The sequence below is a fragment of the Rhineura floridana genome, chromosome 2 (genome assembly GCF_030035675.1).
Source record: "Rhineura floridana isolate rRhiFlo1 chromosome 2, rRhiFlo1.hap2, whole genome shotgun sequence".
Lineage (NCBI taxonomy): Eukaryota > Metazoa > Chordata > Lepidosauria > Squamata > Rhineuridae > Rhineura > Rhineura floridana.
This window is the reverse complement of record NC_084481.1, coordinates 108,380,757-108,396,581: the sequence shown is the minus strand read 5'-3', so window position 1 is coordinate 108,396,581 and position 15,825 is coordinate 108,380,757. Positions and strand designations below refer to the sequence as shown.

At 41.1% G+C, this 15,825-nt stretch overlaps 1 protein-coding gene across 9 annotated transcripts in view; it reads left to right on the top strand.

Moving 5' to 3' along the window:
- The window catches only part of CHID1 (chitinase domain containing 1), a 151,026-nt gene that overhangs the window by 62,660 nt on the left and 72,541 nt on the right, over positions 1-15,825 (top strand). For 8 of the 9 annotated variants that reach the window (XM_061610077.1, XM_061610081.1, XM_061610078.1 and 5 more), the window contains one exon: positions 1,975-2,130. In XM_061610077.1, the coding sequence (XP_061466061.1) occupies positions 1,975-2,130 (156 nt within the window). Of the gene's footprint in view, positions 1-1,974; positions 2,131-9,992; positions 10,018-15,825 lie in introns of those variants that run through there. The other variant, XM_061610082.1, reaches the window with a different exon arrangement.

Sequence of the window (15,825 nt, the reverse complement as noted above, 5' to 3'; positions counted from 1 at the left end):
ACAACTGGAACCTAAAAAAACAGTAGATATGAAGAATGCAGTGCCTACATTTGTTCATGCATCTACTATGTGCTTTGAAAAGCTGTTTGTTCTTTATGCCTTTGGACACCTCATGAGATACTGTAACCAAATTTTGCATGATGGTTCCTGAGATGAGGGAGCAAGTTTTTCTCTATGTTGGATACAATTGGGCACTGTTAAGAAAGCTTGAATGTAACATGGCTTTTGTGCAAACAACTGTGGGATTTCATCTTGTCTAAAATGGGGCCTCTGTGGAGAGCAATAATTTTGCAGTTTTGTTTCCCAGCTGAAGTTAATTAGGAGGCCTCGCTGAGAACACGTGCTTATCTATTAAGGGTCTGGTACCCAAGGTCAGCCTTGCCTGGGAATGGTGGGGAGTATGCTCCAATTAGGTGCGAAGACTTGAAGAATATTACATCATGGGAAAGCCCCCTGATTGGCTAATTAGTTCTGGACTGTTACTAGGGATTTTCCCATAAGTATAGGAGTGAAATCTTTAGCCTTTGTTCCCCTGGGTTCCATCTTGTCTATAGGTGGGTACCTGTGTGAGTTCTGTTTCCATCTACTGCCCAAGCTGTGCATCTCTGAGGAGATGTGGGACTATACAACAAATACCTCTTTGTTAGTATAGAACAGGTTACATAGATTTATTGCTTTGTGTTGTGACTCAACTCTCTGTATTTTTACATGGCCCCATTTGAGTGTGGGTTTTAAGGAACCATTTTTCTGCTATTAACTGTGCACTTATATTTTATTCAATAAAGCTACTTCTATTTACCAGTGTGTGTTCATTGCAGGGGGAAATTGGCTCTGAATCTGGTACCTTGCCCACAGACTGCCGTGTATTTGGTTATTGCCTAAGGCTCCAGGACAAGGAGTGCTCTTTTGGCTCTTGTCTTTTGGAATCCTTGGCAGATTTAGTTCTGGGCTCTGGGTTTCCCCTTGACTCAGAGTGGTTAACCAGTTTAAGGGGTGGTGGCAGTCTGCCTACCTTGCAAGGTTGTTGTTGGCTTACTCAGCCCTGACAAGGGGAATTTTTGCCAGGATCAGTTTCCCTGGGGTTTGGGAAGTTGAGTCCTGGGATGGACCGGGTCCAGTTTAGGATAGGTCCATGACAGACACCATTTTTAATCAAGATGGTGGACAGTACCTTTCAAATTGATTTTAACCACTCATTTCAAAACTGCATTGATTTTTTGGTTTGTTAGAAATCCCAAGCAATGCCGGGTAAGAGGCTGCTAGAAGGTATCCAAATAGAACATGCCATTTTTAGAGAGATGAGACTGTATAATTTTCTAGATTCTTTTATAAAAAATGCTCCACGGCCATTTTTTTACTTATTTATACTAAAATTCATACCCTACCTTCTTAGTCAAAATGCACAACAAAGGTGGCTTATAAGATAAAACAATGTAAGAAAGTAATGTAAAATAGAATCAAACATTTAACAAACAAGAAAAATGAAAGAAACAGAAGAGCAAAAGTTAATTAAGAAATGTTAGCCAAAATAATATAAAATGGCTGGGCGTGATTTGGGCTGTATCCAACTAATTCATTCTTTCAACCCAAGGATTTCCACTTGCATTATAGAACATTCCTGTCTTCCCCTGTGCTCCTTAAATCTGTTCTGAGAGTTCCCTCAACTCTTCAGAGCAGATTTGGGGAGAGTGTAGGGCACATGCAAAATGAGGAGAGGGGGAAGTTCCATTGTGCAAGTGGAAGTCCTTGCACTGACAGGAATATTTAGCTGGATACTGCCTTTTGTCTCTCACAGATGTGAGTGTGACAAGTATCCATCCACGTCTGTCTTCTGGCAAATAATGTAATCCGGGAATTACGTTGTTTGTTTCAGGAATTATAGTTCTCAGAACAGAGGTTCATTGAAAAATGTTTTTGCTTCATTTGGGACCCTGTTCTTTGACATCAGATTTAATTTCTTTGCTGTTTCTCCAGGCCTGGCCCCAATTCCCCTCTACCTTGGATGCGAGCGTGTGTTCAAATGCTGGATCCAGAAGCCAAGTGGAGAAGTAAAATTCTTCTAGGACTGAATTTTTATGGCATGGACTACTCGGCACTCAGTGCTTCTGGGGAGCCAATACTTGGGAACAGGTAAGGCTTCTAAAAAGTTTTGTTGTTGTTGAAAGTATTACTGTTTTTACTGTCTTGAGTACATGTATTGAAATACATATTACTAGAGACGAGCCCCCCCCCCCAAGGATGCACACAATAACATGGTGAGGTGGTTTGAGAGTATTGGACAAGCTAAGAGCAATGCCGTCAGGAGTCCAAACCAAGAGGCTAGATTCCTAGCAGGGGCACCCAACGCCTTACTGTCCCTGTTTGCTCAGGGATGGGGAACCTGTGGTCCTCCACTTGTTTCAGACTCCAGCTCTCATAATCCCTGAACACTGATCATGCTGACTGGGGCTAATAGGAGTTGGAGACCAACAACATCTGGGGGACCATAGGCTTCCCATCCCTGCTTTAGCTCTTTAGTCCGCAGTCCCTTAGCTTCCCTTACCAAACCACTTATTTCCTGCTAGCATGTATATCACATTTTGTCTTCATAGATTCTGTGTGAGTTTTTTTCCTCAGCCCTTCTGTCTTTCTGATCCCTCCTCATTCTCAAAACCCTGGTCTCTTGCTCAGTCCCACACATGGAATGTGTGCTGAGTCTGAAACCTTCTAGAGCTGGGAGTTAAAACACTGTTGGTGAGAAGACCACCCCCAGTTGTCAGGGTATGAACACAAAGGGGTGTACTTCTGCCTTTCCACTTCCCTTCCCTTTTTTCCTCCTAATTGCAAAATTCCAAAAGCAGCATTTTTCAGGTTTGTCTGAAGTCCACCAGTTAAGTAGAACAAGATGTAACTATTTGCCCTGTGCAGCAAAGAGAGAGGCACATGAAAAGTTCCACAGATGAACTTCAGTACAACTGCAAATGTGATAGTTCCTTTTGTGCTGGTGAGGACATTTTGAATATCTTCAAGAGTAAAATCAGGCTATGTGCCCTTAACTTCTTTAAAAGAATCTTGAATGGGTCTTTTAGGCTGGTTTATACACTAAAGAAGATTTGATATAACTTGTCAGTTGAAAAATCTAAGAGATTTGACATTTAATTGTGCTATTCAACGACCAAAGAGGATTCCTTGCAAACTTGTAAGGATGTAGAATTCCTCTGAGAGCTTTATTGGCTGCCTGCCATGCTGTAAATAGTGGGTAATAAAATTTTATACTTAGACTGTTAGAGGTGAGGGCTTCCTTGAAAATTATAGCAATGAAGCACAATAAAGGGATGGCTGCCGTGATCGTGCAGGGGAAAGACCTTTCAATGTTTCGGACCGTCAAGGCATGTGCCTGTGGAATAGTTGGCTTGTTTGCAGCAGCTTATCTTAGGGGAGATATTAGGGATGTGTCCAAGGTCACAACCTGGAAAGGGATACAAAATGGATCTCAAATTAAAATACTGTTAAATTGCATAATACTTTTATTTTCATACTGGAATAAGTAGACATAGCTTGGAATTCTGTACCTAGTTTCCTGGGAGTAAGCCACATTGAACTCATTGGGACTTACTTTTGAATCATCGTGTTTAGGATTATGCTGTTAGGGAGGCTTAGCAAGGACAGCTGGAAAAGTTGAGATGCACACTTGCGTATTCATACTGATAGTTTTCTCTTAGATTTATGCAGTGAATGAAGCACCTAAAACAATTAATTGTTGGGAATATTTTTGCTAACTGCAACTTATTCAATATCAGCAGCCCAGCAGACTTTGGTAGCACTATTGGCAATTTTGGCTAACAGGATGAAGTTACAGGAAATTTGTATGGAAATTTGTATCCATTCTCAGCAAACTTGCACAGGATCCCTCCCTTACCTCCTGGATTAAAAAGCAGAGAAATTCACTAATAGGCAAAAAAATCCTTGCGGCTTAAGAATGTACCTATAGCCAATATATATTTCTATCAAACTTTAAAAAACAGGGAAATTGGGCAGCTGTAGTGAATGCACCAGGGGAGCAGGAGACCTGACCTCCTCTCTGAGATATTGGACTGCCCTACAAATTTGTCAAAATGCAAACACCATTTGGGTTGGTCTTTCACAGTCCAATCCACTTGCTGTGTAGCTTGGAAGAATTTGGTAACATGTGCCTCTGAGCATATGGTGAGTGGTGGCAACACCTACAATCAGCCCAAATAACAGAAACAAGACAAGTGCTGTGATGATTTTGTTTTAGCAGGGAGGAAGCAATAATATTAAGACAGGTGATATAGTTCAAGTAGTCACTTTAAATATGTTTGATTTGTTTTGCAATTTTAGTGAAGTTTCCTATAGTAAATAATTTTCCTTTGCTTTTGTTTCTGTGAAAATGTGAAGTACACTAAAAAAATCCAAAGTCAGTTGTGAAATAATGGCACTGACTATTCTGCAGAACAGTCTCCAATGGACATGAGGAGTGTCTCAGTTTGCACATGATAAAACAGTGGGAGGTGAAATACATTCTAGCAAATTTCTAGGTGTACTCTATGTTTTTAATTGACCATGCCTACCATTCCTTAAGTGAAGTGGTTGAAACATAACAGGCTGAAAACCTGCATCTTGGGCAGGCCAAGTTTGTTATTTCCAACAGCTAGATTCATTGCTTAAGTAGCAACATATTATAATCCATCTAATTTTACATCAAGCTGCAGTTTCAGATTCAACTGTTAATGCACCCAAAATAGAAACAGAGCATAATCTCCAGTTTGAAGTACAAAAGGCTGTCTTCACCATCATATGACACTGACCAATAAAAAGGTTTTGAAATTAATAAAAATAAATTTGACACAGATTTCTAGGATGAATAATGAGAGAAATATAATTTTCTGGGTTAGATTCTCTGTAGAAACATTAGTAACACAAGAAAGAAGCAAAGTAAGAACACCCACAAACATACAAAAATGTATCTATCTTTGGAGACAGCAGATGTTGCCACCACTCATCATATGCTCATAGGCATATGTCACCAAATTCTTCCAAGCTACATGGAAGTGGATTGGACTGTGAAAGACTAACCCAAATTGTGTCTGCATTTTTACAAATGTGTAGGGCAATATAATATCTCTGAGAGGATAAAGCAAGATAATATTTACAAAATTGCTTTTGCTGCTGTTATCCAACAAATTGTTATAACTGGTTCAGGCTGTGAATCTGGGGTCCTGTAAATGGTAATTGAAACAAGTCAGTTTGAAATGTACCTGAGAGAATCCAGTTGTAAAGTGTGGTGATTGGTTACATAGGCCAAGCTGAGTCACAATGGCTAGTGTTCTTATTAACTGTCATTTAGATAAACCACTATTCCCTATGTTTGAATGTCATGGGAAACTGAATTGTTTGTTAAAGCAGAAGGCGTCCTACCAGGCAGAAGGGCGGGATATAAATCTAATAAATAAAAAATAAATAAATAAAATATGTTTCTAATCACCTTCTCGTGACTATGAAAGAAAGAAGAAGGGAGAGATGAGGATGAGTTTGTGAGGTTCACTGTAGTTCATTCATGTAGTGGGAAACTGGGTTCGCGTTGCATCTAAACTGTTCCGTAGTCCTGTTTCCCAGATCTGGGACTCAGAGTGGCTTACAAAAATTAAAACAAATGCAGATAAAAACATATAAAAAGTTATTTTTAAAATGTAAGTAAACTATCTATAGAATTAAAACCATTTAAAACTTATCCTTTAAAAAAGCCAAAGATAAAGTTAGGCAAACAGCACACTATTAAAAGCCCTTGCATTCAGTTCCCCAAAACCTTTTGGAATAGAAAAGCTTTCATCTACTGGTGGAAGGACAGCCAGGAGGGAGCTAGTCTAACCTCCCTAAGAAGGGAGGCAGCCACAGAGACGGCCCTCTCCCATGTTTCCACCAGACGTACCTATGAGGGTGGCAGGACATTTACAGGTTTTGGTCTGAATATGTATCACCAGTTGGGAAATGCTATAGTTAAATGTGCATTGTGTTTCCTTTCATAAAGTAAGCGAAGCTTGTTATACGTGCTGAGGCAAGAAAATTCCTTCTTTAACATATAGCGTATGGGCATTCCCTTTTATAATCAAAGCACTAGTGATGGACTAGTCAACTGCACTGTTTTGCCGGTTTTTTAATAGTGAGGTGAATTTTTTTAAAGCAAAAATCTGCCCCCCATCCTGTAAACTTTATTAGGTTTCATAATTGCTGCACCCAACAGATGGCTCTGTATCTTGGGGTTCCAGAGAAACAGATGTTCTTTGGTCATTTAGTCCTTTTATTCTCTAATGTTCAATTAACTGAAAAAGAGAAAAACCTTATAATTGCCAAATCTTGCATTTACAATAACTTTGGTGTACACTTTATAGCTTGTGTCTCATGCACAGTCTTTACTGTGGGTAAATCCATGCTCTGGTAACTGGAACTACAACCTGAAACACAGGATGACTTCTGATTCTCTAAGAACCAGTTCACACATGCATGTACTGTAGAAGCTTGTTATATGTGGGGGTTGAGGGACAAAGGATGCACACGCATTATAGGGCTTCTGTGTTATAATGAAAACTACACTGAAAGGCACTTAGAATGATTATTTTTAATAAAATGGATGAGAGGTAAAACTGGGAGCAGATATTGGGCGGTGGAGAAAAAAAGAGAAAAAAACCACTTGAAAAAGGCAAACTGTCATCGCTGAGGCCGAGGGATAGAATGGGAAGGGAAAAATTATAAGGGCATAAGAAGAGCCTGCTGCATCAGGCTAGTGGTCTATCTAGTCCAGCATCCTGTTCCCACAGTAGCCAGCCAGTTGCCCATGAAAAGTCCACAAGTAGGACCTGAGCACAAGAGCACTCCCCCCCCCACACTGCAGTTTCCAGCAACTGGTATTCAGAAGTGGGAAGGTTAATACTGAGGGAAGAGCAAGTTAACAAGTTAAACTCCACAGACTATAGCAGAAGGGCTTGAGAAGTAACCAGAACTGAGGAGAAGGCTTAAGTGATGAACATCCCCTGGGAAAAAGCTGCCAGGAAGGGAAAAGGGCAGGGAATTGGAGGGGGGGGGGGGATCGGGAGAAAAATTAAAAGAATGCTGACAGGGAAAAATGGCTCAAAAACACCCAGGGAAGCAAATGGAAAAACTCATTATTGAAAGGAACACAAGTATGAATAAGAAAATAGAACAGAAAGCAGATCTGATTTAAGAGTAAATGAGAGACCTTCCCTGGTTGAATTTTAGCTCAGGCACCCTTAAGGTTAAAGCCAGTGAGTGCAGTACTGATTTCTAGACAGGCACTGAAGACGACCCTGAAGGAGAGAAACCAACTGCGCTTTTGACCTTGTGAGTTAAAAGACATGTGAACTACTATACTGTATATTGTATTGAGGGGTATGGTCATACCTGCAGTATATCCAATACCACAGTACATTGAGACATGTTATATTGAGCTTCCTTGTGATAGCTAATTCATGTGTGCAAGCCATCACATGATGTTGCAGTCACTAGCCATGTTTGGATAATCATCTCTCAATTATCTGAGATATGAATGAGCCTCATGCCATACACAGTCACTACATTCCTCCCGTTGTATGAGCTAGGAAGCAAGCCAGGAAGTATTCAGTTAACTATAGTTTCCTGTTACATTCAAACTAGGGAACTTTGGCTATCAGTTTCCTAACAAGCCCAGATATGAAAACATGTTTAAAATTGGCTTAATATCTTTGCTTCTTCAGAAGCCATTAGCCATAGTTTCCTGGTTCAGAATTAGCTGAACACTTCCTGCCTTTTTGGGGAGAGGGGAGGAATAAATCAGCAGTGTGCAAGTAAAAGAGGCTGGTTCATATCTTGACTTACTAAGCCATGATATGATCATCTGGATACAGACATATGTGAATGAACCCTAAAAGAGTTGGAATACGTATTTTCCAATTTTTCTATAAAACAGTGAAGGCTAGAATTTGTTTTCGGTGGGAAAGGATACTGGATTTCTTAAGAGTAGTATGTGCTAGCAAGCTACATTTTTTCTGTACTTCCAATATTAAATGAGCTTCTTTTTAATGGAGAACTGCATATGGATTTGTTAGAGCCCTTGCTGTCCTCCCTTTGTGTCTTGGCGGCATGTATGTGCAAAGATCACTGACCACAAAGCTAAGAAACCAGCAGATAAACTATATAGCATTTAGTGGTCAGTTAATAGGTTCACCTTTGTTGGATGTTTGGAGGTCAAGGAAGGCCTTTGAGGATATCTTTGCTTTTTAGTATTTCCTCTGCATGGAGTTCAGAGGATGCACTGCAGGCGCATCTTGCTATACAGTTATCTTTAAAACCTCTGAAATTTCAGCCAAATGGAAATCTTGCAAGTGAGAGTCAGTAAATGCTCCTTTATTTGTTATGTCTGAAATCTTGAGAGTGCTTTCTACATCTCCTTGCAAACCAGTTTTGTTTCCTGGCTGCTTCAGGCTACAGAAGATATGATCTTTCCACACATACCCCACATTTTTTTTTCTTAACATTACAAGGTGAAATTCAGATTCTGTTGGCCTCTGGCATTTGCTCACTTCCTAGTTAAGCATCTTGGGCCTCTGCTGCTTTTGCATGTGTGTTTGATCACACAGAATTCTTTTGCATCTTCATTTATAATCTTTTCTAGTAAGTGATTGCTCAGTCTGTCCACATTTAATTGTCACATTGGCAAGCATAATTGTTATAAAGAAATAAGACTTAGGAGGCTTATAGGCATTCAAAAGCTAAGTACATTAACTTAGTTTCACATTAAAATTATAATTGGAAATCCTGCATTCCAAAGAATTTATAATATTTCTAAATACTCTTAACATTTATTTTAATGCTTGTTCATTTGAGTACAACTGATCTCTCCCAAAATACAGAAGCTACAATATAGCGAGTCCCAACACAAGCACAAACACACACATATAGGCATGCTAAGGGGTCTGTTTTCTCTCACCCCCAAAGTAATCTCTCTCCCCTTGCTGTGCTGCAAGCTGTTTTTCATGTCAGAATATATTTTTTTGTAGAAAACCTTATGATGTGGCACTGATAGGATGTGGTACCATTGTTTAAGGGGACAAAAGAGAACTAAGTAGTGCACGGATGTCTGTCCAATGCTGTTTCTCTGGATTGCCGTCATTGTTTTCTGCTTCTATTCAGCAGCTCAGTAACAAACCCTTTGGCTGAAAAGCTCTAAAATCTAAACAAAAGAATTAGGTTTTGCTTTATCCTGCATGTCTGAAAAACATGACTTAAATCTGATGTTGGGATGTTAAGGAAGGAATCCAGTTCACTGGAGCTGAAGGAGCGATTGACCCTGGATCAGGCTCAATACCATCATGCAACAGCAGCAGGACTGGCCTACAGTCCAACAAATCCCAGGCTGGCTCAGCCCTGCCCGCCCTGTCCTGCCCCCAGAAAGCACATTTGGCAGGCAGAAGGGGGTGTTCCACACTGACATCATTCTGCAGGTGGCGGTCAGTGAGAGGCTGATGGTGGCTGGCAGCTTTGAGCAGAGGGATGCCTCCGCTCAATCTTCACACATGCCAGCCTGGCGCAAATGGGGTTTGGATTGCTCTGTAAGATGAGCAGAATTAACCCTGCAAATGCCCACCCGTTATTGATTTTTTTAATTTGTTTTCATTGACAAGGCTTAGGCTTGTGTATCAAAATTTTACTAGAGTTACTGTGTCACCACCACACCTGGGCAGCGGAATAGGGCTGACTACCTTATTAGAGCCATGGCTAAGCTTCTTCTGGAGCCTTCCTGGGCCTAACTACCACCTGCAGAGATCTCTTGGCAGAGCAGAAGAGAGGAAGAGGAAGCCTGAGACCCAGGGAGGGGCCCAATGATCAGCAGCTGGGGGGGGATGGAACTGAGGAGGACTTCAGTAGTCTGCCCAGTGAGAGCCCAGCTGCAGTAGACAGGACTGAGTCTGAGAGTGTCCCTCTCATCACTCTGTCCTTAGACTTCTTTGAGCCTCCAGAGCTGCCTCCTGCCCCGCCAGAGTGAGAGGACCGTGCAGAGCTGGAGCTTGGTGAAGAACTGGTTCCCCAACACCTCTGGTTGAGACATCTCCACAGCTGCTTCCAAGGATGTATTGCTATCTGTGCAGGTGTGAACAGACTAAGCCCACTTTTCAGCCTGTCCATAAGAGTGCCCATTTGCTAGCCCAATCCCGATCTGGGAAACAGTTTCTGCGCAAGAAATGTACCTGCCCTGAGATTACTTAAGGAGCTTCAGGGGGCATGTCAAATTGTTGTGACAGTTGAGTAGCCATGCCTAGCAATGCCATGTAAAGACCTAGACACATGTATAATCCATAACCTAATCTATGTACCGCTCTAGAGTTAAGTTTCACATTAAAAATAATGGAAAAAAGCATGTCAGTGACCCCAAGTCTGATTCTGAGGCGCTGAGCCAGGACAGACTGCAAACAACACAAAGCAAAGTGAAACTAAAGTAATAGCTTGACCCCCAAGGGGCCATATCAAAATTACTAAAAGATGTATTTGGGAACATCCTCAAATCCTAATAAGAAATATATATCATGATGTAACACTTACTGTTCTCAGCTATTTCAGGTCATATTACAAAGCCCATTTTCTTGCTCATTTGTTGTCTGGAAATCTCTCAGCTTCTACTTTGAATGTGCCAGTTTTTTGAAATTCAAATTTTCGTTCCAAAGGTTTGTTTAAGATCCTTGGCTACTCCCAGGAAGGAATTCTCCAAGTTTTCTTAAGGGAAGCATAACTGTTAAACCGTTTTAAACTCATTTTTAAAGTTTGCAGGTCTGGCCTTTTAGGTACATAAATGATTTCTGTGGGATGTCTTAGGTCAGCTGATGTCTTTTGATCTCCTGCTGTTCCAGAGGGGTTCCTTACTTCTGTGTTTGTCACGTTCTGGCTGAACTTTCAAAGAAGTGCACTGACTTTTTGTTGCTGGTTGCCACCAACAGAGATTGAACTTGAATGTTTAATGATTTTCTTTCTTGCTATCCCATCTCCTGTCTAATCTTTACTTCCAATCAATAGAGCCAGTAATTAGCTGTGTAGTATCAGTGGGAGCAAAACCTCTTCAGCCTGGTGCAAGGCATGATAGAACGAAAGAACCAAGATCAGACATTCCTCATTGTGAGCAGGAGTAACAGAGACATATTATAAATTCTAAGTATGGATTTTTTGGTATTTTGTCTCCTTTTTAACGAAACAAACAAAAATGTGATTTGAATAGCATACCGTGTTTGGAGTCGACTTGGTTCTCTGGCATTTTCCATTTGCTTGTAATTTGTTGTTTCCCTTGAACACTGAAATGTCAGAATGAACTTGGTACACATTTTCATGGAATATGCCTACATTTCAAATTCAGAATGTTTTTGATGGACCCACTCTTTATATGTGTGTGTGGGGGGAGGGTTATAACAGAGCAAAGTTTTTAGGGTATTACCATGCCTTTGGGCAGGTAAAAAAACAGTTTCTTGTTGGCTCTACAGAAGCCACCAGAAGCTGTCAGAACCAGACAGATGGAAAATAAATACTCCCCCTGTCTCCACACAATATGAATTCACACAGAAATTAATTGAGTATGCTTGAAGAGGACCTTTAGATCAAGTTGACTAATATGTTTAGAAAAAGTAAACTATTTCAGTAGAACAGATCTAAGCAAGCCACAAACCTTTATATATTCATGGTTGTCAGACTAATATTGTAAGTTTTCAAAATGCTCTAGACTGATGGAGTTAATAGCGATTACATTAACCTTTTTAATTTTAGCGTTTATGGTGCTTCAGCCAATCCAACATCTTGAGAAAGTATCCATACCTCTAAAACACGGGATTCTAAATGAATGGATCAAAGCTTTGTAAGTGAAGGGCAATTAGGAATAAACATCTTGCAGTGAAGCACAAGATAAGGTACATCAAGCTTTCAAGAAAGTAATATTTATGGAGAATTGTGTGTCTTAGATTAGGGTCTTTTGAACTAACAAATGCCCACAGACTCCCAGTTCATCCAATTTACACAACTATATGGATGTGCTTTATGGAATAGGAATCTTCTTGAAATATTTCCTCATACTCCCTAGAAATTATAAGATAATTTGAAGATGATAGAACATGATGAGTGACTAGAGGATCTTTTTTTAAAGGTGTTGAGAGAGAAGGCTTATTGCCACAGCTGCCCAAGACATTCTTCTACATAAGACAAAGAACAAGATGGTGCTCCAATATTCAGTGAACAAAAGCTGACTGGACAGATGGTAGTTGTTATACAAATATATAGACTGCTTCACAGCATAAAGCCTTCACAGCATAAAGCCTTCAAAGCAGCGTGCAAGTTGAATCTTACCTCCTGCACTGGCAATAGGATAGCATCCTCCTGGCAATAGGATAGCATCTGTTCAGTCCAACAGAAGGGAATGGCCAAGAAGCTTAGGAGGAATGGAGGGGGGGATGAGGCTGCCACTGCTACCCCCTCACAACTGCTGCCTAAGGTGTTTGCTTCACTCTGCCTAATGGGAGGGTCATGCCTACCTATAGTGATGCAAGACCATCTAGGGAGGCGATTGGATCCTTGGATGATAAGGGAGTCAAAGGTGTACTAAAGAACGATAAGGGGATTGCGGAGAAGCTAAATAAATTTTTTGCATCTGTCTTCACAGTGGAAGATATAGGGCAGATCCCTGAACCTGAACTAACATTTACAGGAAGGGATTCTGAGGAACTGAGACAAATAGTGGTAACGAGAGAGGAAGTTCTAGGCTTAATAGACAATATAAAAACTGACAAATCACTGGGCCCGGATGGCAGCCACCCAAGAGTTCTCAAAGAACTCAAATGTGAAATTGCTAATCTGCTAACTAAAATATGTAACTTGTCCCTCGGGTCCTCCTCCGTGCCTGAGGACTGGTAAGTGGCAAATGTAACGCCAATCTTCAAAAAGAGATCCAGGGGGGATCCCAGAAATTACAGGCCAGTCAGCTTAACTTCTGTCCCTGGAAAACTGGTAGAAGGTATTATTAAAGCTAGATTAACTAAGCACATAGAAGAACAAGCCTTGCTGAAGCAGAGCCAGCATGGCTTCTGCAAGGTAAAGTCCTGTCTCAGTAACCTATTAGAATTCTTTGAGAGTGTCAACGAGCATATAGATAGAGGTGATCCAGTGTACATAGTGTACTTAGACTTTCAAAAAGCGTTTGACAAGGTACCTCACCAAAGACTTCTGAGGAAGCTTAGCAGTCATGGAATAAGAGGAGAGGTCCTCTTGTGGAGAAGGAATTGGTTAAGAAGCAGAAAGCAGAGAGTAGGAATAAACGGACAGTTCTCCCAATGGAGGGCTGTAGAAAGTGGAGTCCCTCAAGGATCGGTATTGGGACCTGTACTTTTCAACTTGTTCATTAATGACCTAGAATTAGGAGTGAGCAGTGAAGTGGCCAAGTTTGCTGATGATACTAAATTGTTCAGGGATGTTGAAACAAAGAAGGATTGCGAAGAGCTCCAAAAAGACCTCTCCAAACTGAGTGAATGGGCGGAAAAATGGCAAATGCAATTCAATATAAACAAGTGTAAAATTATGCATATTGGAGCAAAAAATCTTAATTTCATGTATTCGCTCATGGGGTCTGACCTAGCGGTGACCGAACAGGAGACAGACCTCGGGATTGTAGTGGACAGCACAATGAAAATGTCGACCCAGTGTGCGGCAGCTGTGAAAAAGGCAAATTCCATGCTAGGGATAATTAGGAAAGGTATTGAAACTAAAACAGCCGATATCATAATGCCGTTGTATAAATCTATGGTGCGGCCGCATTTGGAATACTGTGTACAGTTCTGGTCGCCTCATCTCAAAAAGGATATTATAGAGTTGGAAAAGGTTCAGAAGAGGGCAACCAGAATGATCAAGGGGATGGATCGACTCCCTTATGAGGAAAGGTTGCAGCATTTGGGGCTTTTTAGTTTAGAGAAAAGGCGGGTCAGAGGAGACATGATAGAAGTGTATAAAATTATGCCTGGCATTGAGAAAGTGGATAGAGAAAAGTTCTTCTCCCTCTCTCATAATACTAGAACTCGTGGACATTCAAAGAAGCTGAATGTTGGAAGATTCAGGACAGACAAAAGGAAGTACTTCTTTACTCAGAGCATAGTTAAACTATGGAATTTGCTCCCACAAGATGCAGTAATGGCCACCAGCTTGGACGGCTTTAAAAGAAGATTAGACAAATACATGGAGGACAGGGCTATCAATGGCTACTAGCCATGATGGCTGTGCTCTGCCACCCTAGTCAGAAGCTGCATGCTTCTGAAAACCAGTTGCCGGAAGCCTCAGGAGGGGAGAGTGTTCTTGCACTCGGGTCCTGCTTGCGAGCTTCCCCCAGGCACCTGGTTGGCCACTGTGAGAACAGGATGCTGGACTAGATGGGCCACTGGCCTGATCCAGCAGGCTCTTCTTATGTTCTTATCTTCTTAAGGAACTCACAGTGATTGCAGGTGGACACTGAGCAATTTTATTTTTATTTTTGCACGTGTTGCTTCTCTGTTTTATCTAAGTGGAGCAAGCAGCTAGATATCATCAGAGTGGTTCATGGCCATTAGACATAGTTGCAGGCACAAAAATGATGAGCACACAGAGATTCTGGGATTTAGCAAAAGTACTGGGTTGCAGAGAAGGCTGAGTGAAATATGGTGACAAACAAGGATCCTTAAGAAGAAATAATATATACGTCTGGAGGCGGAGATTAAAGGTCTGGAAAGGAGTTTTAGAAAAGCATGCTTGAAGTTATGTAGTGTTTGTTTGCTTGTTTTGGGGGGTGGGGAGTGGGGGTCAGTGATAGTCCCAGAGCAGTCATTACAAGGGCCATCCTTTCTGTGTGGATATCAGTGGTAGCAGTCAAGATTGCTAGTTTTTGCCTGAATTCCCCATTCCTCATGTTCAATGAATTTGTAACTTGGTAAATAATAGCAGATGGAGTAAACAAACTCTTTCTTAAAAGGTGCCTTTCAGAAATGTGTTCAGGCATTTTATGAAATGGCCCGTATATTATTTTTACAGTTAGAAAAGACTTATTAGAGCTTAATGTAGCCTTACCCCATTTTGGGTCCCTAGATGTTGTTGGACATAGTCTCCAACTAATGGGGATGATGGGAGTTGTAGTCCATCAATATCTGGAGAGCCAAGGTAGAAGGCTGCTAACACATTCTCCTCATCAGTGCAGGAATCATGTTCCATAGCTCATTGTGGAACTTTGAAAGTGGATGAACCAAGCTGGCCAGCTTTCTCTCAAAATGGTGATGGCACAAAAATCAGATTTGGTTTTTGACCGTCACGCTTGCATGATCTCCATCTTAATGAGGCAAATAAAGTAAATTTTATCTATTCAATATTTTACTGTACTGAATTATAGTTATATAAAGGCAGTGGTGACTCTGGGGTGGGAGCAAACTGGGCAACTGCCAAGGGCCCCCAAATATTGTGCAAAATCTGATTCCTGCCTGCCTCCTTTATAGTCAGTCAGTCCGAGTGTGCCTTGTTTATAACTCAGCAGCATTGCAGGAAAGGAAGTCTCTCCCTACAAAAAGGCAGAGGTCCTTTCCCCCCCTAAGCTGGGCTAATTCACATCATGCATTAGTAGGGCACTAGTTCCTTGGCCAGAAACTATGCTTTTTTTCCTGCACATGCCCAACTGCCCAGTTCATTCAAGACATCAGGAGTATTGTTTGTTTGTTTTTGCAAGAGGGGAAAGGAGAAGACACTCACAATTTCACAGGTATTATTTCACAATGAAATCTCAGCAGAGTGGAGAAAATA